At 45.9% G+C, this 27,359-nt stretch overlaps 3 protein-coding genes across 6 annotated transcripts; 1 reads left to right on the top strand and 2 right to left on the bottom strand.

The window, feature by feature from the left end:
* The first annotated feature begins 15,392 nt into the window (after window positions 1-15,392).
* On the top strand, window positions 15,393-18,164 carry LOC127309594 (uncharacterized). Its single transcript, XM_071822191.1, has one exon. It carries the CDS (start codon window positions 15,393-15,395, stop codon window positions 18,162-18,164), a length of 2,772 nt encoding a protein of 923 aa, XP_071678292.1.
* An 811-nt stretch (window positions 18,165-18,975) lies between these two features.
* Window positions 18,976-20,720, bottom strand: LOC127307704 (uncharacterized). Its single transcript, XM_051338459.1, has 2 exons — window positions 20,621-20,720; window positions 18,976-19,862 (listed from the first exon to the last, which is right to left on the bottom strand). Exon 2 carries the CDS (start codon window positions 19,775-19,777, stop codon window positions 19,328-19,330), a length of 450 nt encoding a protein of 149 aa, XP_051194419.1. The 5' UTR covers window positions 19,778-19,862; window positions 20,621-20,720; the 3' UTR covers window positions 18,976-19,327.
* On the bottom strand, window positions 20,409-27,034 carry LOC127307703 (uncharacterized). Of its 4 annotated transcripts, none has more exons than XM_051338456.2 (15): window positions 26,874-27,034; window positions 26,450-26,521; window positions 26,274-26,367; window positions 26,017-26,177; window positions 25,650-25,720; window positions 25,441-25,522; window positions 24,775-24,876; window positions 24,615-24,670; window positions 22,824-22,858; window positions 22,511-22,720; window positions 22,112-22,253; window positions 21,963-22,022; window positions 21,823-21,862; window positions 20,839-21,060; window positions 20,409-20,721 (listed from the first exon to the last, which is right to left on the bottom strand). In XM_051338456.2, the coding sequence occupies exons 1-15, from the start codon at window positions 26,955-26,957 to the stop codon at window positions 20,644-20,646; spliced, it is 1,509 nt and encodes a 502-aa protein (XP_051194416.1). In that variant the 5' UTR covers window positions 26,958-27,034; the 3' UTR covers window positions 20,409-20,643. The 4 variants fall into 4 exon arrangements, with proteins under 4 accessions (XP_051194416.1, XP_051194415.1, XP_071677973.1 ...); XM_051338455.2 differs by having other exon boundaries at window positions 22,112-22,342; window positions 22,507-22,720; window positions 26,874-27,033; XM_071821872.1 differs by lacking the exon at window positions 26,874-27,034 and adding an exon at window positions 26,703-26,788 and having other exon boundaries at window positions 22,112-22,342; window positions 22,507-22,720.
* Window positions 27,035-27,359: the final 325 nt, after the last annotated feature.

The raw sequence follows: 27,359 nt of genomic DNA, 5'->3' as shown, positions 1-27,359 counted from the left end.
ACGAAAACCACAGAAACCTTCCAGAGCCGCCGCCATCGCGACGCCAAGATGCGGGGACAGAGTCTCTGTTCCGGCACGCTGCCGGAACGGGGAAGTGCCCCGGAAGGCTTCTCCATCGACACCGCTGCCATCTCCACCGCCATCTTCATCACCGCTGCTGCTCCCATGAGGAGGGAGTAGTTCTCCATCGAGGCTCGGGGCTGTACCGGTAGCTATGTGGTTCATCTCTCTTCCATGTACCTCAATACAATAATCTCATGAGCTGATTTACATGATTGAGATTCATATGAGTTTTGTATCACTATTCATCTATGTGCTACTCTAGCAATGTTATTAAAGTAGTCCTATTCCTCCTGCACGTGTGTAAAGGTGACAGTGTGTGCACCGTGTTAGTACTTGGTTTATGCTATGATCATGATCTCTTGTAGATTGCGAAGTTAACTATTGCTATGATAATATTGATGTGATCTATTCCTCCTACATATGCATGAAGGTGACAGTGTGCATGCTATGTTAGTACTTGGTTTAATCTGTTGATCTATCTTACACTATAAGGTTACTTAAATATGAACAAATTGTGGAGCTTGTTAACTCCGGCATTGAGGGTTCGTGTAATCCTACGCAATGCGTTCATCATCCAACAAAAGTGTAGAGTATGCATTTATCTATTCTGTTATGTGATCAATGTTGAGTGTCCACTAGTGAAAGTGTAATCCCTAGGCCTTGTTCCTAAATACTGCTGCGTTACTACTGCTTGTTTACTGTTTCACTGTGTTACTACTGCTGCAATACTACCACCATCAACTACACGCCAGCAAGCTATTTTCTGGCACCGTTGCTACTGCTCATATATATTCATACCACCTGTATTTCACTATCTCTTCGCCGAACTAGTGCACCTATTTGGTGTGTTGGGGACACAAGAGACTTCTTGCTTTGTGGTTGCAGGGTTGCATGAGAGGGATATCTTTGACCTCTTCCTCCCTGAGTTCGATAAACCTTGGGTGATCCACTTAAGGGAAAACTTGCTGCTGTTCTACAAACCTCTGCTCTTGGAGGCCCAACACTGTCTACAGGAAAGGAGGGGGAACGTAGACATCAGGCCCCGTGTGGTTGTACGCTCAGTCTTGGTTCCGAAGGCGAGAACCTCAGGTCCTAGTATCGGCGAGAACGAGTCAAATCACCACATCCCCATGTGGCGGCTCATCCAAGCCTTTAAACATGTTTATTAACATTACTGATCTTACCACGTCATCCTGCCATACTAGGTTCATTCGCAGCTCTGATTCATCAACCGGATGAACCAGAATTCGTCAACTAAGCATGGCTAAGCATAATCGATATAACGGCTCTAGCGATGCACACGAGCTCAAACCTAGTCTTGCTAGGAGCAGTGGATCAGAGTATTTAGGCTACAAGGATGGTAAATGCAACACACATAGGATAACTATACCTGCCGATAAAACATATTGGAAAGCGTATGCAATATGTAGGAACCAGAAGTAAAAGCATTTCGAAATCATAATATGAACCAGGCTAGGGCTTGCCTTTGTCCCTAACAAACCGAATATGGATCTTCGGAGATCCCATGCTTGACTTGTTCGCCGGTGGACAAGTATTGACCTCTGTCGTTGTCGATCTTCATCGTCTCGGCACTTGCTCTATCGATCGCGAAGAAGCAAACACCGAAAAGGTAGAACAACAATCAACACATGGCATCGATGCAATGTGCATACAAGGATGATGATATGACATATTAAAGGTATTGAAATAAGACCTAGGATATGATCATCAATTTAACTGGGTTTCGGTGAACTAGGGTTAGTAGTTCCGGAACCTTAGAGGGGTTGATTTAGTTATTCTAAAACAACTAGGGTTCAAAGTTGTTTAACAATGCATGATTTTGCTACCAAATTGTAGATCTCATTTTTCTGAAAATTTTGATATATTATACATATTTTTCTGATTTAAAATGAATAAGTTATGAATTTTACAAGTTTTATTCATTTTAAATCATTTCTGGAAAATCCTGGAAATTAATAAAAGTCTGACAGACTGGACCCACTGTCAGGGTTTTATTCTTTTATTAAACATTTTCGAAATTAATAAATATCTGACAAGGGGCCCCACATGTCATATAATTTCCAATTCTGAGAAAATAGAAAATAAAAAGGAAAAAGGGCGGGTCCCACCGGGGTCAACGCCGGTGGTCAACTCCGGCGGACCGCGCCGGTGACCATAGCGCGCGGCGGCGCTGTGGTGCGCGCCGATCACGCGGAAGGGCGCTTTGGATGCGCACGGGAAGGGCGCATCGGCCCGGTGGTGGCGCCGCTTCGGATCGGCCAGCGAGCATCGCCGGCGGCGATGCACGAGCGGCGGCCGGGCAGCGTGCGACGCGGCGGCGAACCAGAGGCGGAGGGAGAGGGTGGAGGGGCTGGGGAGGATGAAGAGCTCACCCTGGAGCCGTAGAGCTCATCGGTGAGGGCCGAGGAGGCCTGTAGCGCCGGCGTCGAGCCAATTTCTGGCCGCCAGACGCGAGGAAGAAGGGAGCGGCGGGGCCGATTCGGGGCACCCCGCGTCGATTCCTTCGACGGGGAGGGTCGTGGCGACGAGGCGGAGAGGATGGCGTCGGCGGCTAGGCTTGGGGAGGCATGTAGCGGCGGGGGCGAGCGATGGCCGGCGAGCTAGGGTTGGGGCGCTCGCAGAGAAGAAGGGGAAGAGAAGCAACGCGCGCGGGAGAGGATAGGGACGAGGCTCAGCGGACGCAGGAGCTCTGCAGGACGTCTCCTCGTCCACAGAGGCAAGCAGGAGGTGGCCTCGCGAGGCACCAGGTGCTGCCAGGCAGGCTGCCTGTCCAACGAAGAAGACAAGAAGATTTTGCAAAAAGGCCTGCTAGCTTTTGGGTATTTTCTGAATATTTTACAACAGAACTAAAATTGCAAGATTTGATGATTCAAACTTCTTTGGAAGATTACCAAAAAAATATCCAGGGACCTTTCTAAGATATATTTGAAGGTTCAAATACTCCTGTTTGGAAGTTTTGAAACATTTTGAAGTATTTGAAATAGGGTAAGAGTTAAACCAACATTTGAGTTTTCAAATTATTTCATGCATTTTTCTTAGGAAAACATCATGATGCAAATGATGCACAATCAAACCATAATCTAGGTTTTGCAAAAACAGGGGTGTTACAGATCTATCCCCCTTAAAAGAATCTCGTCCCGAGATTCCAAGGTAGGAATAGAGAAAGTAACAAGGACTACACCGGTCTTCAACGATATTGTCGATACCACGACAATCTTCCTTCTTGAAGAGGTTGATTCACGACATCATGAAGAAATTGATCCTCAACATCATGAAGAGCTCTTCATTTTGCTTTCTTCACTCTAAAGGAAAGAGGGAGTAACTCTGGAATGATGGATCTTCACGAAGATCGAGTATCTCATGGTCAACTCATGGAAGGAGTGGTTAGAAACAACTCTTGAGCTGACAAACATGAAACACGTCAAGGTAACGGAGGAGACGAAAGAAGTTTTAAATTTTGGTAGGCAATTGCTCCACGCTTGACAAGAATACGAAGGGACAAAGCAGTGAGGAGTTAAACTGCCTTTGATACCATGACGAAGCACTCTTAGAGAGGGTGACTCGTAGAAGCACGAATAGTTATCCAACGAGAGCAACTTCGGATTTCAAAATCATAGTCACTCTTCGGGTAGGATACATGAAACTATTGTTGTCTACCCAAAAGGCTGGGGCCTAGATGACTGACGAATTCACACAACGTGTGAATTGATTAGAACTTTAGGTACAAACCAAAGGAAGGGAAAGAGCATTGGCTACTGAACTGCCAAGGTTCATGATATAACTTAATGTTACTTGAACGAATAGACAACGGAGATTTGGAATCCTAAGAAAAGATACTTCTCCCAGGATTTGAACTTTGAATGTGAAAAGAGGATTGCCATTCGGTTGAAGCTTGATCAAAAGTACTGGGTCACATATGGCTGACTGATTCACACAACGTGTGAATTTAAGAGATCTTCAAGTAAAATCCAAAGGAAGGGGAAAAGCATTGTCGAACGACGTAACAAGGATCACCGGGCAGTGAATTTTCTCCTGGTGGAGTTGTTGTCATGGGAGAAATTGCTTCTGAAGGATTGACCGAAAGATATTTAGCAACTCTGCTTCTAATGTTCTCCTTGATGTTCTAGACACCAATTTTAGGCTATTGAAAAGCCTTCAATAGGTCATCAAGTGAAGGTCAGACTTCGGAATTGAAAGACATCATAAGGGCAACTCCTAGAATAAGTCGCACAAGATCCTTATGGAGAGTGGTTATCCTTGTTGCTTCAAGAGATTATGACACTAGATCTTCTGGCAATCTGAGTTAACCACGACATCAATCTTGCCAGATTTACAAAGAGACCTAGGTCATGAATCCTTGAGAAACACTAACCATCATTGCCGCTTGAGATTCAGCTTAGGTTATGTGTAAAGATATTTCAGACTTAACAAGTCCAAATAGAAATTTGCATTATTTACCACCAAGGTAAAATTGTTAGATTCTCAAGTTATGGACTACAACGTCAAGCTCCAAAAGATTGAGCTAGATTGCGTAATCCAGGTGGTTGCGATTGCCAGAAGGCAATTGCGCGCACATGAGCTTGCAATGTAACACAATTGAGTCCTAGCGAGGACATCAAGAAGATAATGAAGTTATTAAGCTTCCTTAAATTCTTGAACAAACCAGTCAGTGATTTAGTGTGCATATATGAACTTTTCAAGAAAATGGAGGTAACAACCTGCCATCTCAAGAATATTCCGCACATGCATAACTGACTTGCGATGATTCCCGGGGAAAGGAAAGGGAACTCTACTCGGATCCACGACGACATCTTTCAGCAAATGCACATGGACCAGAGAAGGTCACTTCCAGTATCCAGAACACATACTTCGTGGTAACACAAAGATGGTTCTTAAAAGTTTCCAACATTAGCGCCAAATGTTCAATATGAACCTCTTTAGGCATGGAGAACGTAAGAATGTCATGGATGGGCTCAACAACAAACTTATCGAAATACTCCAATGAGAGACTCGTATGTTGCATGAACAAGGCAAAAGTATTGGTCAGGCCAAAGGACATGAAGATGTACTCAAGCGAAACACCATGAGTATAAACATCGTCAAGATAGTCCTTGGAACTGGGTTTGATTTGATGATAGCCCAAACTCAAATCAAATATAGGGAAGATAGCATATCCATAAAGGAGATACTTCCTGACTTCAACACAAACAAAACTAGACATCCCTTTAACAAGGATCAAGTCTGATAGAGCTCTTGTCTTTAAACTCTCCAAGTTGTTGTTTAAGCTCAACCAACCAGTCCAGGATATCCAGTATGATTTCTTGGAGAAGGAGTGATTCAGAGAACCAGCTAACTCACGAACTTGACGACACGGTCATGTGACAACATGGCGATACTTCTAGAAAGACATCCAGAATATCACGTACCACCGATATATCTCTGAGTTCGAGAGGGAAGCTTGCTTTACAAAGCATCTGATGTGGTCTGAGAGCTTTGGCACGAACCTAACTCTTTGACCAAAGAAGGTGCACATGAACAATGGACTTAGGAGCACAGTCAAACTTTGCTTAGTTATCGGTTACCCAATCATGTTAAGAATGATACGAATGTCCTTGGATTTCAAAGCAATAAGAATTACTAAGAATCTCGGATGGACACATCAATACATACACCCCAACATTCCCAAGCACGGATAGCTCGGAGGAAGGGCGAGTAAAGATATGTAAGAGCATCACTTCATCGATAAGGCCATGAGACTTAGCACGACCTATAGATATAAAAGAGTGTGATACTCTAAGGTAGAACAGAACAGAAAGTGCATAAACCTCACAATCTGCGGATTACAACACTTTGACCGAGTCCTAGAAATGGACGAGGTACTGGAGTTTGTTTCTCCTAACATCTCGAGGTGAAATGTCTTGGAAGACCACAAGAGTAACATGCATTAGAAGATTCCAATGCACAATTACCACTTGGCTGCTAACTAGCAGACAAAGGTCGAAAAGTAACTAAAAGGAGGAACATAATCAGAATTAAAAACTCTGAGATGTAGATGCACAAGATAACACTCTTGCGGAACTCATGCTAACAAGGGAGGTGTGTAAGAGTCACAAACAAAGATGTGAGACTCACAAAGAGCACTCTTGTCGTGATCCATTTGGTTCTAGGGAAGAACCTCTGCCAAAAGCAAATGGTAGGAAAGATTATTTGTTGCCGCAATTCAATCACGACAAAGGACCACAAGCTTGAAGGATAACTTTGAAGTTGGACATCCTAATGTAAGGTTCAACCATCAACAACAGGAATCAACGGAATGGATCTTGGGTTAAAGGTCAGCATCAGGTACTGAGGTTCAAAAGAACCCAGCACAATCCGGGACCTTCGGTTCAAGTCCAAGGTTTAAAACATAGAGAAAGGAGTAACTACTAACTAAGTGACACAAAGGGCACTACGAGGTAGTAATCATGGTGTAGCTTCAAGAAGCCATAGCTTCAGAAGTGCCCAATCAAATAGAAAGGAGACATCCGAGGTGAAAGGAAACCTCGAAGCCTAGAACAGAATAATGTGGAACCCACAAAATAGAGAGATCATGATGGAAGGAGATCTCACTGTTGAAACGAAACAAAGAGATAACAAAGAACACACAAGACTTTAGAGAACTCAACACTAGGTCAACTGATTAAGAAACGACCTGCTACTGAAGCACCTAAGTTTTGAAAGACCAGACGAGATTATAAAACTTTTTCAAATCAACACAAGGTAAGGTGTGACTTTGAATTAGAGCGATACCAGATAAGGAGAAAAAAGAATCCTAATCAGATTTTCGCAAATACTTTTTACCTTTCAAACAGTTTTTTTTCAAACACTAGACTCAACATCGACCAGTAGAAAGGGTTTCCTACAGGCAGTCCTGCTCTGATACCAAAACCTGTGGGGACCCCCGGAGGTCGTAGGCTAGACAAACCCAGATCACCATCTGGCATAAGCCTAACCTAGATCTCTAGGGCCTACAGGGTGAGAATCGGTAACACAACAGTGACTCTACGACTCAAAGAGTAATACAAGCACATAACTGAGCGAAAAACCCAAAGTATTACAAGCAGAGGTCACTGACCTGACAATTCATCAATCAACGGAAGCGAAGTTATGCTATACTAAATAGCAAGATAGCAAAAGGCCTAAGAGGCCAGGAGCATAACGGCGACGTCCCAGCCCATAGATTCCAGGCTGCCACCTGGGAATCCCAAGCTACTCGTCGATGTTGACCTAGAAACCTTCATTTGTTGGAGCGAGTTCGTCTGAAACAAAGCATGCAAAGCTGAGTACAGGGACTCAGCAAGACTTAGTACAACCTGTTAGCAAAGCGGGTATGCGAGGCTTTATGTGGAGCTTATTTTGCGAAAAGCCAGTTTTCCTTTATAAAACAAGAGGGAGCAGAAGCTCGTCTACTCAGATCATTTTAAAAGGGGATAAGAGAGCGACATTTCTAGCTCTACTGATCATCATATTGAATCCACCGAATCTTCATCATCAGCTGAACCTATCAACTAGGAGCACCCCCTCGATACCCTGAGGAGGGATCCTTATCACACATTGATTCCAAGTTTTACGATTAGGTTCAAGTTATCTATGATCAACACGTAGTTCCCCAAGTCGTCCGTAACCGTGGACACGGCTTTTCGAAAAGATTTACCCTGCAGGGGTGTACAACTTTACCCACACGCGCCGACCGACTCTTAACGCCAGTACATTAGCACACTTCCTTGGTGTGCCGGCAGAGGGTGGTCGACCAAAACCTTTCCCTTGCTTCGCCTATTCCATGAGTCAATCTAACTGGGGAGCTCCGTCATCGTAGGTAGCCATTCTCCGAGGCGGTCCCGGTCATTGGGTGCAGGGGATCCAGTTCAATGCCTCCAGCATCCTTCACCCTAGCCACATCCCTGTATGATGCACCTTTGAAAACCTTTTTCGCGCCTTCGCCATGCAGAATGCCAAATGGAACTCGCAAACTAATTGACTCATGGGTAAGCTAGGCAAATTCGGGCCAAGGGGTTCCCATGGGCCCCGTGTGGTTGTACGCTCAGTCTTGGTTCCGAAGGCGAGAACCTCAGGTCCTAGTATCGGCGAGAACGAGTCAAATCACCACATCCCCATGTGGCGGCTCATCCAAGCCTTTAAACATGTTTATTAACATTACTGATCTTACCACGTCATCCTGCCATACTAGGTTCATTCGCAGCTCTGATTCATCAACCGGATGAACCAGAATTCGTCAACTAAGCATGGCTAAGCATAATCGATATAACGGCTCTAGCGATGCACACGAGCTTAAACCTAGTCTTGCTAGGAGCAGTGGATCAGAGTATTTAGGCTACAAGGATGGTAAATGCAACACACATAGGATAACTATACCTGCCGATAAAACATATTGGAAAGCGTATGCAATATGTAGGAACCAGAAGTAAAAGCATTTCGAAATCATAATATGAACCAGGCTAGGGCTTGCCTTTGTCCCTGACAAACCGAATATGGATCTTCGGAGATCCCATGCTTGACTTGTTCGCCGGTGGACAAGTATTGACCTCCGTCGTTGTCGATCTTCATCGTCTCGGCACTTGCTCTATCGATCGCGAAGAAGCAAACACCGAAAAGGTAGAACAACAATCAACACATGGCATCGATGCAATGTGCATACAAGGATGATGATATGACATATTAAAGGTATTGAAATAAGACCTAGGATATGATCATCAATTTAACTGGGTTTCGGTGAACTAGGGTTAGTAGTTCCGGAACCTTAGAGGGGTTGATTTAGTTATTCTAAAACAACTAGGGTTCAAAGTTGTTTAACAATGCATGATTTTGCTACCAAATTGTAGATCTCATTTTTCTGAAAATTTTGATATATTATACATATTTTTCTGATTTAAAATGAATAAGTTATGAATTTTACAAGTTTTATTCATTTTAAATCATTTCTGGAAAATCCTGGAAATTAATAAAAGTCTGACAGACTGGACCCACTGTCAGGGTTTTATTCTTTTATTAAACATTTTCGAAATTAATAAATATCTGACAAGGGGCCCCACATGTCATATAATTTCCAATTTACAGAAAATAGAAAATAAAAAGGAAAAAGGGGGCGGGTCCCACCGGGGTCAACGCCGGTGGTCAACTCCGGCGGACCGCGCCGGTGACCATAGCGCGGCGGCGCTGTGGTGCGCGCCCGGTCACGCGGAAGGGCGCTTTGGATGCGCACGGGAAGGGCGCATCGACTGGTGGTGGCGCCGCTTCCGGGGACTGGCCGGAGCATCGCCGGCGGCGATGCCGAGCGGCGGCCGGGGCAGGCGTGCGACGCGGCGGCGAACCAGAGGCGGAGGGAGAGGGTGGAGGGGCTGGGGAGGATGAAGAGCTCACCCTGGAGCCGTAGAGCTCATCGGTGAGGGCCGAGGAGGCCTGTAGCGCCGGCGTCGAGCCAATTTCTGGCCGCCGGACGCGAGGAAGAAGGGAGCGGCGGGGCCGATTCGGGGCACCCCGCGTCGATTCCTTCGACGGGGAGGGTCGTGGCGACGAGGCGGAGAGGATGGCGTCGGCGGCTAGGCTTGGGGAGGCCTGTAGCGGCGGGGGCGAGCGATGGCCGGCGAGCTAGGGTTGGGGCGCTCGCAGAGAAGAAGGGGAAGAGAAGCAACGCGCGCGGGAGAGGATAGGGACGAGGCTCAGCGGACGCAGGAGCTCTGCAGGACGTCTCCTCGTCCACAGAGGCAAGCAGGAGGTGGCCTCGCGAGGCACCAGGTGCTGCCAGGCAGCTGCCTGCCTGTCCAACGAAGAAGACAAGAAGATTTTGCAAAAAGGCCTGCTAGCTTTTGGGTATTTTCTGAATATTTTACAACAGAACTAAAATTGCAAGATTTGATGATTCAAACTTCTTTGGAAGATTACCAAAAAAATATCCAGGGACCTTTCTAAGATATATTTGAAGGTTCAAATACTCCTGTTTGGAAGTTTTGAAACATTTTGAAGTATTTGAAATAGGGTAAGAGTTAAACCAACATTTGAGTTTTCAAATTATTTCATGCATTTTTCTTAGGAAAACATCATGATGCAAATGATGCACAATCAAACCATAATCTAGGTTTTGCAAAAATAGGGGTGTTACACTCTTCCCATTCTCGCTCCTACATATTGTTGACCTAAAAGAGCTTGCCCTATCTCTTGATTCCTCCCATAATTTTTGAATCTTTTTTATGGAAAAGAGATATGAGATCTAGATCTAGATCTACTAATCCACCAATAAAAATCTTCTCTTAGTGAGGGAAGCATACTCGATCAAGATCTTGGAGTCTTTTGTGGATTTCATCCCGTGTTCTTCATTTCTTTTTCCCCATAAGCTTTTTTAGCTTTGGTGGAATTTGGGAGTGAAAGATTAAGGTTTTTTCTTGACAACGTTTCTTTCTTATTGGTCATGTTGTATACTTGGGAGACTGGTTTATAGGATTGTTGGTCGTACTATTAGGGAGGTTGCTGAATGAGTAACTTTTGATCGTATCATTTGCTGAGAGCTCAAACTATTGCATACTTTGCATCATCTTTCTTGGTTGTTCTTGGTTCTATACATGTGATGTTTTAGAGCTTGTGTTCATTAATTCTCATGACAAGATCTAGATCATCAAAAACGTATTTTACATGAAAACTTGTTGTGTTTTTATGTTGGAGGTTTTACCGTTAGTCTTTTATAGAGAGGTCAAACCTTCCATCATTTGGTTTTACAACGGTCAGTTTTTTGTGGGGACCTATAAAAGGACCCCCTTCTTCCCCCATTGTTGACCTTAAAAAGCTTGCCCTATCTCTTGATTCCTCTCATAATTTTGAATCTTTTTGAGGGAAAAGAGAGATGAGAACTAGATCTACTACTCCATCAATCAAAATCTTAGTGAGGGGAACATACTAGATCTAGATCTTGGAGTATTTTGTCTATTTGCTCCCTTTTTCTTCCTCCTTTATTCGCCGATAAGCTTTTGTAGCTTTGGTGGAATTTGAGAGTGAAGAATTTGAGCACTTGTGTTCTTACCATTGCATAAGGTGCATCGGTTTGAGTTCTCTACGGATATTCAATAAAGTGAGAGTTTGTGGGTGATTTCTCTCGGGTGCTTGTACCCGGAGCTTGTACTTCTTGGGTTCTTGAAACCCTAGACGGCTTGTTGTCCTTTGTGGCTGTGTGGCTTTCGGCCTTTTGCGGTTTTGTGGTCTTAGTGAAAATTATTTGGGAGCCTCCAATTGTTGTGGATCTCGCCCCAAGCTTGTACAGTTTCGGTGACCACCCTCAAGGTTCCATAGTGGATAGAGGACTTCCCTTTTGGTGGGAAGAATCGAGGAAAATACGGTGAGGCCTTCGTGGCGTTTGGAGTGCTTTTGTGTCCTGCTCCGACGGAGAGTAGCACTCACAAGAGTGTGAACTTTGGGATACATCGTCGTCTTCGCGTCACCTCGGTTATTCCTATACCCGAGATATTTACTTGTACACTTTACTTTGTGATAGCTTTCATGCTTGAAGTTCTATATCTTTCTATCACATTTTTGCTTGCCTTGCTTAGCATATGTTGTTAGTGCACATAGGTAAACCCTAGTTTGTGTGTGTTATGCCTGCCAAGTTAAATGTTAGTTTATTCTGCACGTGTTTAAGCCCCACCGTAAAAAGTATCAATCACCTATTCGCCCCCACTCTAGGCAGCATCCTTGGTCTTTCAACTATACATGAGTTGTGTCATGTATGGTGTAGCGATTGTGGTAACTCCCACGGTATAAAAGGATGTGACAAATGAAAATTACCCATCGCAGAACAAATTTCAAGTACATGTGGAACATAAATTTAGGGCCCAAACACCATGGAACAAAACTTTAATTCTTAGGATAAGGTGGAACAAAAACATTACCGACAACATAACAAATTACGAGTACATGTGAAACTCCCGTGGAACTAAAATTTAGCGTCCGAGGATGAAAATACATCTATGAAAATAACCAAACTATAAACTAGGTTGAACGAAAAAACCCACAACTACAAATGTGACAAGAATTGTATTGCCCTGAAGGAATAAATCACATCTAGCCGTGGAACAAGAACTTTCAATTAATTGAAGTAAATCACAACTATATGCGCAATAAATCACAATAGTTAATTGAACAAAAAATTAAGCCTAGATGGACAAAAATAAAACTTAACTTAGATGAAACAAAAAAATGCAGCCTATGATAGATACCAAACAGTAGACCTAGAAATAATAAAGTATGACTGGTGAGTAACCTCAGTCGACAAACACGTTAAACATGCGTGAAAATCCTTAAGGTCTTTTACTTCTAAAGTATTTACGAAAATTAGAGAGGATTATCCCCAATCCCAAAATATCCTTAATAGTCCGTTTATTTCTTTGAATTTGGATGGGATAATATTTAGATATGTCAGCAAATCTTCATCACACTGGTGTATTTTTTGGAAATAGTATTTGAGAGAGAAGTAAGGGCCTGATTGGTTGTTCGCATTGTTTTTCGCATTTCGCCACATCGCATGCAATTTGGCCCGGTAGCTACCGTATGAGTAGAAACATGACTTGGACTAGATTTAGTATTACGTTTGAATCCTAGCAATTTTATTTGGGCTTGGTTGGAGAAATGAAAGACAGTTCAATTGGTAGGATGCACGTTGAGGAGGGTTGTGGTTAATTAAATTAGTTCAATCATAATCATCTCTAATCTGCCTAACCATTCATCGATTCAAGATAAGGTCTACATGAAAAAGATGCGCCTCAAAGTTTTGATTCCATTCTCTTGATCGGTTCATCGAGTGTTTCAAACTCCATTTCGTGTTCCTTTTTTAGCCCTTTGTGAACAAGTTTTGATAAATTTTCGCACATGGTCAACTATTTCAAAATTTCTTCGGAAAATAGCTTCACCTCACCATTTTGCACTACTTTCGTGTTTAAAGTTTTCGGCTTCGACATTTGTAAAGAAGTAGATCTACAACTACGTATAGTGTACTAGCTAGGAAGTCGTAGATGTACTCGTATACGAATGTCAAAATGAAAAACTATGAACAGAAAAGTCTGCGGGACAGTGAGATGAAGCTACTCCTTAAAGAAATTTTGAACCACCGAATGGTTGCGAATTTTTTTACCAAATTTGGCTTAAAAAGCTTCCAAGGGAATAGGAAATTGCCATTCAAATACTCCACGAAACCAAAAACCGTTCATGGGATTGATTCGTAACATCAATATGCATCATTTTCGTGTTCATCATATTTTAAACTGGCCTACCGTTGTACCCCCAGCCTACCAGAGTTCAAATCCCAGATTTGATATCTGTGTGTCTCATTAAGGCGGAATATTCATTCAGTGGGAGGCGACGTTCCCGTCGACAGCGAGGCGCCAGTGATGACTTCGTCAATTTCAAGATCCCCGCCGGCTCAGTCTTTCGGAGGTACTCATAGGGGTAGGGTGTGCGTGTGTGCGTTCATGGGGGTGAGTGTATGCGCGTGTATGTGAGCGTCTGCGTTGTACTGTGTTTCTTAAAAAAAATAAACTGACCTACCGTTTTATAGATCGGGGAGGATTAAAATGATGTAGATTAATAATAAGGTTAAGTAGACACATGAAGGGGCCCACATTCCTGCTCGCTAGAGTGGCTGATCTGAGTGTTTCTCTTTGGCTAACTCTTCCCTGCATCTGGACTGCTTCGAGAACCGTCTATGAAGAAAATATTTTCATTGCGGGCTACTGAACTTCTGGCTTTTTGCCTAGTGAAAACGAAAAAAAGCCATTGTTCTCAACCAAACTTGGCCTAAAAAAGCCTAAAAGAAACAATGGTATATTGGTATGTAAATGCATCTCCGACGCATTTCCACAGTAGAATTGATATTTTGGAGATATTTTTTTGGTTATTGCATGAACTCCTTCCCAAATTGCTTCCACGGCTGCCAATGCGAAGTATCTCGAACGAGTGTTTGATCATGCCATGCAAGGTATAAATCGTTGTCCTCACATTTCTAAGTAGAATCAATATTTTGAAATTAGTGCAACAAGTTCAAATAAATTAAACATACAAACTGTGAGAACATACAAATTTTTAAACTAGCTACTTCTTGTTTAAAGGTCCCGCCTCGTCATCCTCACGGACGCGCTTCCTTCTCGTCATCTCCTCCGAAGAGGTACTTGCGGTCGACGCGTCCGACGAGCTTGAGTTTCCCTCCGACGAGTGGTCATTGGGGTCTTCCTCGTCGTCGGTGAACGGATGACGAGCCTGCGCTCTCGCCCGGGCCCTTGCGTCCTTCCATGCCGCCGCCGCCTCCTCCGTATTTAGCTGTGTCCATCTTGCATCTGAATCCTCTTCCTTTTCCTCCTCCTTATCCTGGCCGTCGTGGCCAACGGCGTCCCCCTCCTCATCCTGGTCGTCGTTGAAGACGGCCTCCCCCTCCTCCTCTCCCTCCATCGGAGGGAGCTAGAGTTTCTCGGCGTGGCAACTCTATCCCACCAATGTCGCCATCCCGGTGGCTTCCCCTTGATGTCGGTGTCCGATGGCAACGATAGGTTGCTCATGGCTTCACGCAGGTGGCATGCCGGTGTTGGAGATTAAGATGAATGGCAGGCCGATTGGAGATGAATTAGATAGGCGCATAGGTCTTATTGAGCGGGGATTCATGGAGTCGCGTATAAGGAAGAGGGCTATGGTTGCTCTTCCACGGTGGTTCGGCGCTCCATTCCGGCGGTTCGCGCATCGATCGGCGCGGTTGCCACTCTGCCCTCCCGGTAGTTGTTGTGCTTTAATTCGCTATCAGGCGGCCCGTGTGAGAAATGAGCGGACGCTCGGCCGACCGCGCAGCGTCCACGGAGATGTAAATGTGCCGCATTTTTACGCCACATTTGCATCGCCGTGAATGACCTGGATACTATGCGTCGCCGCTGGAGCAGGGTGTAGACGTATTTCCGGTCCGTGTGGACGGAAACGATTGTGCAGCGTCCGTTTTTTTTCGTCACGTTGGAATGCGCCACCGATTTTTTTTCCAACGTGCATGCCCAAAACCAGAATCGCGCCCGAGAAAGCTTGAGGCCTTGTTTGAACTGGCCGTCAGATCAGCGTCGTCGCGGCCTGCAGAGCCGGGCCGGATAGGTTCCTCCAGCCGGGCCCGCCAGATCTCGCGCCGAATCCCCGATCGACTCGGAAGCATACTTATAATCTAAAAAAAAAGACTCGGAAGCGTACTCTGCACACTAGTAGTACCCCGCGCGGCGGCGCGATCACATCGTCGGCGGTGGCACGCGATGGCGCAGCGGCAGCACGAGGCGAAGGTGATTCCCGTGCGCGCGCTGGACGGCCGCACTACTACCGTCCGCATCGCCGCAGCCTGCTCCGTCGACGACCTCAAGGCCACGCTCCGCGCCTCCTCTTTCCCTCCCGGCGGCGCCGCCACGTTCCATCTCTACCTCAAGGGCGCCAAGCTCCTCCCGCACGCGAAGGTCGGAAACCTTCCCATCTACCCAGGCGACTTCATCTCCCTCATCCCCTTCGCCGCCAAGGCCAAGCCCGCCGCTCCCGCTCCGTTCCGCCGCGCTACTACCTTGCCGTGGTCCGCCGGCAAACGGAGGAAGCTTTCGAGTTCTTGGTATGGCAGCGGCAATGGCGACCACGATCTGTACGCGCCCAGGGAGCCGCCGTCTTCCTCCTCCAGCCATTGCAATGGCACGGAGCCGCTGGACCCAGCGCAGATGGTGGAGCACCTCCGGCAAGGGCTCGGCAAGCACGGACAGATCGCGCACGTCGAGGTGATCCCAGGAAGGGAGGCCTCCTTCTCCGACGACGACCTCCACCTCTCCGACGCCATGAAGACCACCCTCCGGAGCATCGGCGTGACGAGGCTTTACGCCCACCAGGCGCAGGCCGTGCGCGCCACCATCGCCGGCCGACACGTTGTCGTCTCGACGTCCACGTCCAGTGGCAAGTCCATCTGCTACAACGTACCCGTGCTCGAGTCCATCGTCTCCTCGCCGGTGGCGTGCGCGCTTTACGTGTTCCCGACCAAGGCACTCGCGCAGGACCAGCTCAAGGCTCTGCTGCAGATGAAGGCCGCGCTCCTCCTCGCCGGAGCTGACGACTTTGCCGTCGAGATCTACGACGGCGACACGCGGATGCAGGATCGCGCGAGGATCAGGGAGCGGGCCAGGGTGCTCATCACCAACCCGGACATGCTGCACGCCTCCATCCTCCCCTGCCACGCCCAGTTCCGGCGGATCCTCTCCGGCCTCGCCCACGTCGTCGTCGACGAGGCGCACACCTACCGCGGCGCCTTCGGCTGCCACACCGCGCTCGTGCTTCGCCGCCTCCGACGCCTGTGCGCCGACGTCTACGGCCGCCTCCCCGCTTTTGTGTTCTGTACCGCCACACTGGCGAACCCGCGCGAGCATGTCAGAGAGCTCGCGGGGATCGACGAGGTGGAGCTAGTAGACGAGGACGCCAGCCCGTGCGGCGCCAAGCACTTCGTGCTCTGGAACTCGTCTGGGAAGAAGACAACGAGCTCGCCGATGGCCGACGTGGCACGGCTGCTCGCCGAGATGGTGCAGCATGGGCTGCGCTGCATAGCCTTCTGCAAGACGAGGAAGCTGTGCGAGCAGGTGCTGGCCCACGCGCGCGAGGTGCTCGAGGAGACTACGACGGCGCCGGAGATGGTAGGCTCCATCTGCGTGTATCGTGGCGGGTACGTGGCGAGCGAGCGGCGGCAGATCGAGGCCGACCTCTTTGGTGGGAGGCTCCGCGGCGTGGCGGCGACGAACGCGCTGGAGCTGGGCATCGACGTCGGCCACGTCGACGCCACACTCCACCTTGGATTCCCTGGCAGCATCGCCAGCCTATGGCAGCAGGCCGGGAGGTCCGGCAGGCGGTCGAAGGACTCCATCGCTGTCTACGTCGCCTTCGACGGCGCCCTGGACCAGTACTTCATGAACTACCCTGCCAAGCTCTTCGGCAAGCCCATCGAACGCTGCCACGTCGACGCGCAGAACCGTAAGGTTCTCCGACAGCACCTCGCCTGCGCCGCCGCTGAGAACCCGCTCTGCCCGGAACGCGACCAGCTCTACTTCGGCGGCGAAGCCATGAACGATGCCATGTCGATCTTGAAAGACAAGGGAGTTCTCACTCCCAAGAGCAATGCGGCCGAGAACAACATATGGAAGTACAGCGGTCCCGGCAGGCGGCCGTCGCAGTCTGTCAGCATCCGCGCGATCGAGCACGACAAGTTCACGGTGAAGGACGCGACGAGCGGGAGAGTGATGGAGGAGATAGAGGAGAGCAAGGCCTTCTTCCAGGTGCACGAGGGCGCGGTGTACATGCACCAGGGCGTGAGCTACTTGGTCGAGAGGCTGGACCTCTCGTCCAAGACGGCCTACTGCCGGATGGCCGAGCTGAGCTACCACACCAAGACCGAAGACTTCACTGACATCGCCGTTGCCCTCGGAGGCGCCGCCGCTGCCGCTGCTGTTCATGCAAACGAGTACACGGTGACGACCAGGTGGGCCGGCTATCGCCGGATATACAAGCCGACGAACCATGTCTCCGACGTCATCCCCCTCCACCTGCCCTCCTACTCCTTCGACACGCAGGCCGTCTGGGCGACGGTTCCCGCGACGGTGAGGGTGACCGTGGAGCAGAGCAACCTGTGCTTCCGGGGCGGGGTGCACGCGGCCTCGCACGCCATCCTCAGCATACTGCCGCTGCACATGATGTGCAGCTCATGCGATCTCGGGGCGGAGTGCGCGGATCCCGAGGAGACACAGCGCGAGGACGGCGACCAGGTGATCCCCGACCGGATCCTGCTCTACGACAAGCACCCCGGCGGCATCGGGCTGGCGGCGCAGGCAAGGCTGCTCTTCCCGGACCTCCTCGCCGCCGCCCTCGAGCTCGTCTCGGCCTGCGGCTGCGGCAGCTTGGACGGGTGCCCCAACTGCGTGCAGTCCTTCGTTTGCCGCGAGAACAACAAGAATTTGGACAAGGAGGCTGCTGTGCTGGTGCTCAAGGGTCTAATTCAGGGATATTATGCGTGAAGCCTAAAATTCAAACCTGCAATTGTCTAATTTAGGCACCGATTGCTGATGTTCTGCTTCAGGCAGTTCCTATTAACTTTAGTTTTTGTTATAAGTTCTGTTAACAGTTGAAGAAAGGATAGATCAGTTGGATCAGAGGTTTAAGTCATCCCAATTCAGTGGCTCCTGAATGTCGTGGGGTTGCAAAAATAAACTACTGGTACAACTGATGTTCTGCTTTAGTCAGTTCATTATACGGTCGGTGTGTTTGTATGTCCTAGAGTAACAGCAGCAGAATGTTTTGTGGGGAAATAACATTATTTCATTGAAATTCAGTGATGTACCCAGTAGTGAGAGTGCCCGCACTGTGCGGGGTCTGGGGAAGGTGTTAGTGGCAAGCCTTACCCTCACGAAGTGCAATATGAGGAGACCGCGACTCGAACCTGGGACCTCTCGGTCACAGGCAGGTGAGGCTCTACCGCTGCACCAGGCCCGTCCTTCTTCATTGAAATTCAGTGCAGAAAAAAAATCTGTTAGATAAAAACGAAAATCTACACTGTGTATGTCTTTAACAGAGATCCTCCTGTTTCCGTAAAAAAAAATGTTTTTAACAGAGAGAAAGGCGAAGAAGATGCAGCTGTGGGGATAGAACAAGACTGAAACCGCGACGAATGCATTCCTGCAATTCAAATGACTGTGCCAATCCGACATGTTTCCTTCAATTTTCATATTTCTAGGAGCTAAAAAACTCAAAAGACAAACTTTAACGAATTCGGACAAATCTTAGAAGAGTCCCACATATGTCTCTTGCGGTTGGAAGCATTTTATCAGAGGAGTTCAAAACAAGCTGCTTCATTTTTATTATTTAGAACTTCAGGTGCGAAGAAATGTTAGAGGAGTTCAGGTTTCTAAAATCCAAAATACTCGTACAAGTTTTAACACGATTTGGAGTAGTTTGTTCCTCTTCTCCTCTTCTCATCTCAAGGAAAAAGAGGAACACACCATTTCTACTAAGTCTCGGTGAAACTGGGAATTTGCCCTCTTGACAAAATATAGGAAATCCAATCCAGACTACCTGGGATGCCATTCTGCATCGCAGATTTACTTTTCCGAGCCTGGGTCGCACAGGCACGTCACACATACAACAACAAGTGAACAACAACACACATCGAGATGAGACGAGGTCACCAGCCAAGCGCCGGCAACGGCTGGGCTCGAGGACGACCTGGCGCGACCATGTTCCCGGCGGGGTCGTAGTTGATGACACCGGAGAAGTCCGGGAGCTGGCACTTGCCCCCCATGAGGATCCCTTTCTGCCACACGCACGGAGGCGGCGACGCGTCGCCGCCGAAGCCGACGCCTGGCTGCACCTGGTGAATGCTGACGATGACCGGGTCCGTCCTCCGTCGGCTCACGCTCGCCAGAGCGCGCCGCAGCCGCTCCTTCGCCGCCTCTCCTGCGCCAGAGTGCGACGCGCACATCGCTAGCGCCAGCGCGCACACGGCCAGGAACGCGGCCACCGCCGGCACTGCAGCCGCGATCACGCCGCCGTGGTCGTGCAGGGAGGCGAGGTGGCGCGAGGCCGCGGGCATGGCGGCAGCGATCGCGCGGTGCAGGCCGAGGTGGCGCGGCATTGCGTGCTCCGCTCGCTAGTGTTTCTTGCCTGGGGTGGTGAGGGTCAAGAACTGCCTGCCTGAGCTGGTGACTTCTTCTTGGAGCCTGCAAGTTCGGTTCTCGTATATATAGGTGAGCTAAAGCAGGTTGTTTTCTCGAGTTTTATTGGTGGAGTCGTTTACGTGATTATATCCAACGGCTGCAATAGCATGGAGTTGGTGCGGTTTGCAGAGTGGTTTGCTAGCTCTGCAAGTCACAACTATACTAACTGAACCATCTCAGCTCCAGGCCTTGCAGATTCAGTGGACTGCCAAGGTTGGCAACTTCTTTTTGGCCGTAGCATGTAATGTAAAATGAAAAGCTGGAAACTTCTTATATGCAGTTGGAAGTGTGCTTTGTTGAAGTAACTGACATTCTTTTTGTGTTTTATTTCTTTTCAGAAAGCCATTTTTATTAAGACAGTCAAAAGTTACAAAAAAATTAGAACAATCCAGGTGACATGCCTGTTTATTCTTAATAGATAGGCAGAGCTCCTCTTTGTTGAATTAACTCACATTATTAGTGTTTCTATTTCTATTTAGAAAGTCATTTTTTATTAAGACACTCAAAAGTTCTTTTTTTTACTGTAGAACAATCCAGGGGACATGCATGTTTATTCTTAATAAATAGGCGGAGCTCCTGCCCAATCATGATAACAGCCCACATAATTTTTATTCCATCACCAATCAACAGGTTCTATAACTCGAGGTTGTATTGCGGTGCTCCGAGGTAACAATTGACGGTAGCAGCTAATACAAGTCATAAATGATAAACCAATGCGGGCACAAACGAAAATTCTAAGCTAAGTAGTATAATAATCTTACATTTTTATAACTCTCAGTATATCTTACGGTCTCTGCGGCTCAACCTTATGCACAGGCAGAACTTTCTCCTTCAGGATCCTGAGGGCTTCACCAATCCCATCCTGGGACGATATCAATCAATGAGAAAAAACTGTTAAAACTTTGAGGCTTTCTAAATGAAAAATAAATGGTCAGTACTGCGGAAACAACAACTGTAGAGTGCCACTGAGCAAACACACCTCAGAAGCAAGTCGGTTAGCAATTCTGGTTGCCTGAGCCTTAATCTCAGGTGATAATGCTGATCTGATAGCTCCAAGAAGCATGTCTGCAGCCTTGTTAATGCTCGCAGCGTCATCTGTATCTGGGATTAGATGTTGCCTCTTTAGGGGCTCAGGCGCCACCCCTAACCAGTGCAGCCTCTCTGCCCAGTAAAACTGGTCCAGTAGGAAAGGACATGGTACCTGCAAGATAACCCTGTTTAGTACAATCTATAACATCCAAAAGCAACTGCTAGCATAATTTTACAACAATCAAAAAATAAGAATTCTAAAAGACAAACACATTGTTTGAACAAACATAAACCTTTAACCTTACGGAAATATTGCATGCATGTTATTTCTTGCTGGAAACAAGAGATGGGTGTTATATGCAATGAAACCTTCAGATTTTTTTTTTGGAAAATATCATATACATGATGCTTCTTGCTGACACAGGATGGATGTTACTTCAATTCAGGGTTACAAAAGGAATAGATGCAAAAAATAATAATGTCAGTTTTTTTAGAGTTTACAAGTACACAAATTCATTTGCTCAAAAAGAAGGTATTGAAATTCCTTAGTTCATATGTGCTCCGGGTGAATTATCCTTTTGGCTCGAGGGTGAAATTGTATTGGTATCTTGGCAAACTGTCACACAAACCAAGTGCTATTACGATGAGCTAAGAAAGGTCAATCAAATTGTTGTTCCTTTTTTTTATAAGAAGAATAGCTCCGGCCTTCTGGTTAACAAATGGTTGTTCTAAATAAATAGTGTAAGTTGTGACTCTCAACTGGAACAATGGCATCATCTCTATTGAGTATGCGCGAATCCAGCTAGAGTATGAACAGAATCAATACTGATATGAAAGATACTTACAGCATATTAACATTCACAACATGACATTGCCAGATCAACAGAACAACACAAATACTTTCTTATCTAATTATAGCAGCTCTTGTAATTACCTGGGGGATTCCAGCAAATAGTGCAGCAGCTGTAGATCCGCTGTGAGGCAGAAAACAAGTTAAGTTCTATTGAGGAAGCAGCAGTAAAATGGAACTTTACCATTCACAACTTGGTCACCAAAAAATTAAGAACTTATTACCTGCCAGCATGGTGAATAGCAGCTGCACATTTGGGGAAAAGCCAGCTGTATGGTATTGATCTGAAAAAGTCCTGATATGCTCATACAATTGAGTAAAATATCTAACTATTCCTGAGCAGGATGAACGTGTGCCATCACGGAGTACTCACCCAGAGAAGCAGAACAGTCGACTGTTGAAAAGGAGAGTGCTGTCACCACTAAGGGCAGGTGAGTGATGTGCGTCTAACTCACTTGATTCTGCTACTAAAGAATCAGCAGATCTGATTGCTGAATCCAATGGCTGGTAACCAGCTGTGAAAAGGATAAATCTGTAACCTGTTGCCTCTATGACAGCTTTAATCACCATTAGAAATGCTTTAGGATTTCTAAGAAAACCCATGCTGCAGCAGATTTATATCATTAATGACTATGCTGAGAAATCATTTACACATGAGAGAAATCATTTAAATTAAGTACAACAACATTATTATATGAAAACATAAGCATATCAAGGAGAAATGGCCTTGCACAAAATACAAAAGAGTCTTTAGGATAAGAAACTCACCTACCAATGGAACTTAATCCGATGAATATAGGTAAAGACGAATAAGAATTTCCCGTGAGGAAGTGTTCTAGGCCAGCATGATTTGCACACAGAATATCCTCACACGGAGAAGTGACATTTCCACACAATAAATCACTGCATTTATCACAAGAAAACTGCCAAGCCATAGGAAGAAACCAAAAGCCACAAACATGAGCACTGGAGGGCCAATATCCTGCCATTGTACAGAAACTAGTATAAGAATGTGCATCCTACGAATTATAGAGCATAAATATCTGAAAGGATTTTAGACGGATCCAGGTCTCAACAGAATTTACCTGGGCGCTCCACAATTTCCTTGCTGAAACCATACCTGCTCAAGAAGCAACCAAATTGTTAGAAATTCATTTATTCAAGTATAAGTACAATTAAAATAATTTTTGATACTTCCATTTTCAGATCACTAATTTAAACTAGTTCAACTAATGATTACCATCACTTCTCCCCAAAGTTTACAAGTAACCCGTTGAATATATAATTTTTTCGTTTTAATAAGACCATCATTCCACCTTATTGAAAGCCAAAGTTCCAGAACACATGATCTCTACTACTATAATGTAGCAGTTTTGAATTTGAATTCACCACCTCTTCCCAGTTTCCACCATAACACCTCTGAAGTTATTGTAGCCATTGATTTGTTATGCAAAACTACTATCTGCTGTTCATCAGGTGTTGCCAGAAATGATCCAATGGCTGCCCTGTGTTGGATTCGTCTCTTCCTGCGCGCGCACAATCAGTCCGTCGTGCGAACCTCCTGGAAGCTGGCCGAGTTCTCTAGAGAACTACGATCGCTGCACACTTGCAACCTGGGTGCCGTGTGAGTTCTTTTTTTTCCTTGACCGGAACTATGATTCGACGTGCACATGGAACCTGCACCGTTCGTGGACAGCAACGCATCTTGTTGCTGAACGATCAGCACGTGACCATGAGATACCCGGTGAGGTGGTCTATTCGCTCAGGGTCACTTGCGGACAGTTCACATCTCTCAGACATAAAAAGTTACTGGAAATTATGCTCGCTGAACGTGACCGCATTAGTGTTCTTGAGAGAGACGCAAAATCAAAGTTGCTAGGGTGTATTCTGTTTGGGCCCCGACAATTTTTTTTCCTTTTTTCCAGAAAAAGCCTGGCCATAAAGATTTAAATAGGCTGTCCAGATTGCGTCGCGCCGGGGGTTAGAATTGGAACGCTCTGTGATTAAGGTTTTTTGAGACAATCAAATCCATATTTTTGTGGACCAGAACTTACAGACAAATAGGTGGTCAACCAATAAGAAATATACAATAAAAAACAACTTAATAAACTAATTAGCTTCATTGATATGGTTACATTCAAAATGTTAGGTAAGTCTTAATCTTCGGATTTTATATAGCGCGCCTGTAAGATTTTAGCCTCATTGCGCGACACGATCTCATCCCACGATTTCGGAAACGACGGTTGGACGAAAACTTCTGTGGGGAGTTGCGCGCAGGCTTCCAAAAGAAAAGCATAAGTTACCGGGCCAATAACTAGGTTTTATCCTCGCAACTTCCATGGGGAGTTGTGCACAGGCTTCCACCCGGACGTGTGCGCCAAATTAGGGTCCTTAATCTTTCTACTTATCTGAATTATTTGGCTGACAGTTATCTCTTATCAAGAACTCGCTTGAAGTAAGAAATAAAATTCAATAAAAACAATTAGTACACACAAAACAGAATATTTTTTTCAAGATCTAATCATAAACATACCTTGAGCTTTCCATAAAAATAATAGTGTCACTTTGTAAAAGATTACACTTATATTTCAAATCTAAGGTTCACAGTTTGTTATTTTTAGAGCACCATATGTCCTTACTCGCTACTTTTTTTAAATTGTACTCTACTACTTATATACCGCAACGTGTGAAGCACGTGCTACTTACTAGTAATGACTAATGCCTAGCAGGCTAGGAGGAACTAATCATCAATTTTAATTAAGGCAGAGTTGAGGTTTCAACCCCACCATCAGTTGAAGGTGTCATATGAAGGTGCCATCTCCTTATCAGTTGAAGGGTATAATATTAATCAAAGGGTAATATATTACAGATCTTACAGCAACAATGGCGACTCTGCACGCACATGCCACAACGGAAGATCTGTTACTGGATCCTGAAGTTACAAGGAAAGCTGACCTGAGTAATGTCCTGCAGTAGCTGAACAGGTTTGCATAGATACAGATAGACAAAGCAACATCACTGAATAAATTCACTCACTGTATAAGGGATAGGACTAAGATGTAGACAATCATTTCTCCACAGTCCCCAAGTTTCCATGAAGAGAGCCCACATCCAATGGGAAATGTCAGTCCAGCAGACCTGCCATTGTTTTACATCATCAAAATAACGATTACCAACACGAAGCAGGTGATATATCAAGGAGTCAGCAAAGCGAAGACAGAATTACTCTATATCAAAGCAATAGAGAATCCACAATGTCTGCTGGAGAAGCAATATGATAAAGCATAAATGCCATGGGTCCATAATGATTGGACACCTCATGGCTAGTATAATAGTAAGAACCTAATCAACATACTGATTAACTACAGGAACTACTGACAGGTGTTTGCTCTACTATTTATTCTTCCAAAACAACAGGTAGTGCAAACATACGGCGCTGAATTACAGGCTTTGGCCAATGATAAAGTATTCATCGAATTATCTTCCTTGGTGGAGAAGAAAATTTTCCCAATTAGAGGTTAAATTCCAGGGAAGCTCCTGGCCAGGCAGGACAGCCAGAGCACCAACCAAACGGGCTCATAGAGTTGCAAAATTAAAATTATTTGTGAACCGGGATACTGACCAAATCCAAGCCAAAGAAATAATAATTAAAGAAGAATAACATGCTAATATAGCATCATAACTACAAGAACGAATTTGTACCGTGTTGCTGGGAGCTTCTTGAAAGTAATTGTACAGAAGAGGAAAACTTTGTTTAAATTGGCTTTCAAATGATGTAGGAGCACTGCACAAACAAATGCAAAAAGGTAAATAAACCAGAGTTCGGAAGAAGATGCCAAAATGAGTGTGCAATCCCCTCATGAAATCATTATAAGATAACATCTTGTATGTGGAATTGAAGGCCAAATTACCTATAAGGAACAAAATAGGGAGCAGCAATGATGCACTTAACTTGAAACAATTCTGCAAGATGCCAACCTTCCTAAATCATGAGATAAATTCAAATTATGACCGCACGATGCATTTTATGGCTGGATTAATTCCTACACAGAAGTGAATAACTGATATTGTCCTGGATCTGTTATACTAACTGCTGCCCTGCTGGAACTATAATTTCCTATAGGCCCAATATGAACTATGCAGCAGGGTTTCCATACTATTCCAGTGCAGACCAGAGCATTAAGCTGCACAAGTTATAACCGTAATTTGGAACATAAAACCTGCTGGAGTACATAAATTTACAAAATACGATGCTTATGTTGTTAGTGAGGTACTCACCAGGGCGAAGAAATTGATCATGATAAAGTCACTATGAATGCTTGGATCATTTCCAAACACTTCTTCCACAGAAGCTAAGCACTCTTCCCTGTGCTCCATCTGAATGGTCTCTTTCCGCCGTGAAAATGACTCATGCTCAGCGGTTGATCCAACAGAATTATCTAAGAAAGAAAGCTGAATCAAAAATCACACTGCGAAAACAAATATGATTCCAAAACTGTATTTAATACACGATTAGTTAAACTGATAGCACTTACATGAGATATTCTCAAGTTGTTCGGCGGCAAGGACAGGCGGGCTCGACACATGCATGCACCTAACGTTACTGGCTGCTAGATGTCCTAACAAACTCTGTGTCAAGTAAACTATATGAGGCCACCCGTGGACAAGCTTTAGCATGGTTCAACTGTTCTAATTTCACAAAGATTCAGACCTGGTGTGCTGAATGAGTGATGAAAACCACAGTATACTGTTGTTGGTCATTAGCGAACGCCGCGGCAAGCGCCTAGGAACAAGAAATGGACTCGTCAAATCCATAGTGATCCAAGATGGGTAAAAAATTGCCATATAGAGGTTATCTTTATAAGTTTATATTACTCCACATCTAGCATTTCCAAAGCGATAGCGGTTTCCATCCAAATACAAAGATTAATATCAATTTGGTGGCTTAGTCCGGAGCCCTCAACTGCTCAGTGATAGGTGGAGCGACTGACAGCAACAACCATGTGCTAGATGCTCTAGAAATCAGGTGGAATTTCATCGTTCCCCTCTTTCACCTATGCCAGCGGCAAGAGGGTTATGTTATACGCCTGAGTAGCACACGCGCCGCAGCACACACAGAGAGAGGAGGGACGTACTGCTATGGGGAAGACGTCGCCGTAGGTGCCGAAGGCCATGAAGACGGCGCAAGGCCGGCGGCCATCCTCGCCGCAGCCGTCCATCGTCCTCGCCGAAGTTTCGAGGGCTTTCTGCGTGCGTCCTCGTCGGGCTGTCAAGACTCGTCGGCCGGTAGGCCGAAAGATGTGACGGGCCTGTTTATTTGAGCCTCTCAAGCCCAAACACGTAATTTGTCAACGTCTCTAAAAAAACACTACTCAAATATGGTTGCAAAAAAAAATCTCATCCAAACTGTTCTATCTAGTCAACCTGAGGTTGGGTGCTTAGGAGGATGGTTATATACCCAGCCCACCAGACTTCAAATCCCAGGTTTAACATATGTGTGTCTTATAAAAGACGGAATATTCATTCAGTGGAAGGCGACGTTCCCGTCGACAGTGAGGCGCATGTGGTGACTTCGTCAATTTTTCAAGATCCAATCCGCCGGCTCAGTCTTCCGGAGATGC

Source organism: Lolium perenne, chromosome 6 (assembly GCF_019359855.2).
Source record: "Lolium perenne isolate Kyuss_39 chromosome 6, Kyuss_2.0, whole genome shotgun sequence".
NCBI classification, from domain to species: Eukaryota; Viridiplantae; Streptophyta; class Magnoliopsida; order Poales; family Poaceae; genus Lolium; species Lolium perenne.
The sequence above is the reverse complement of the archived record's forward strand: the minus strand, read 5'-3'. Positions and strand labels throughout refer to the sequence as shown.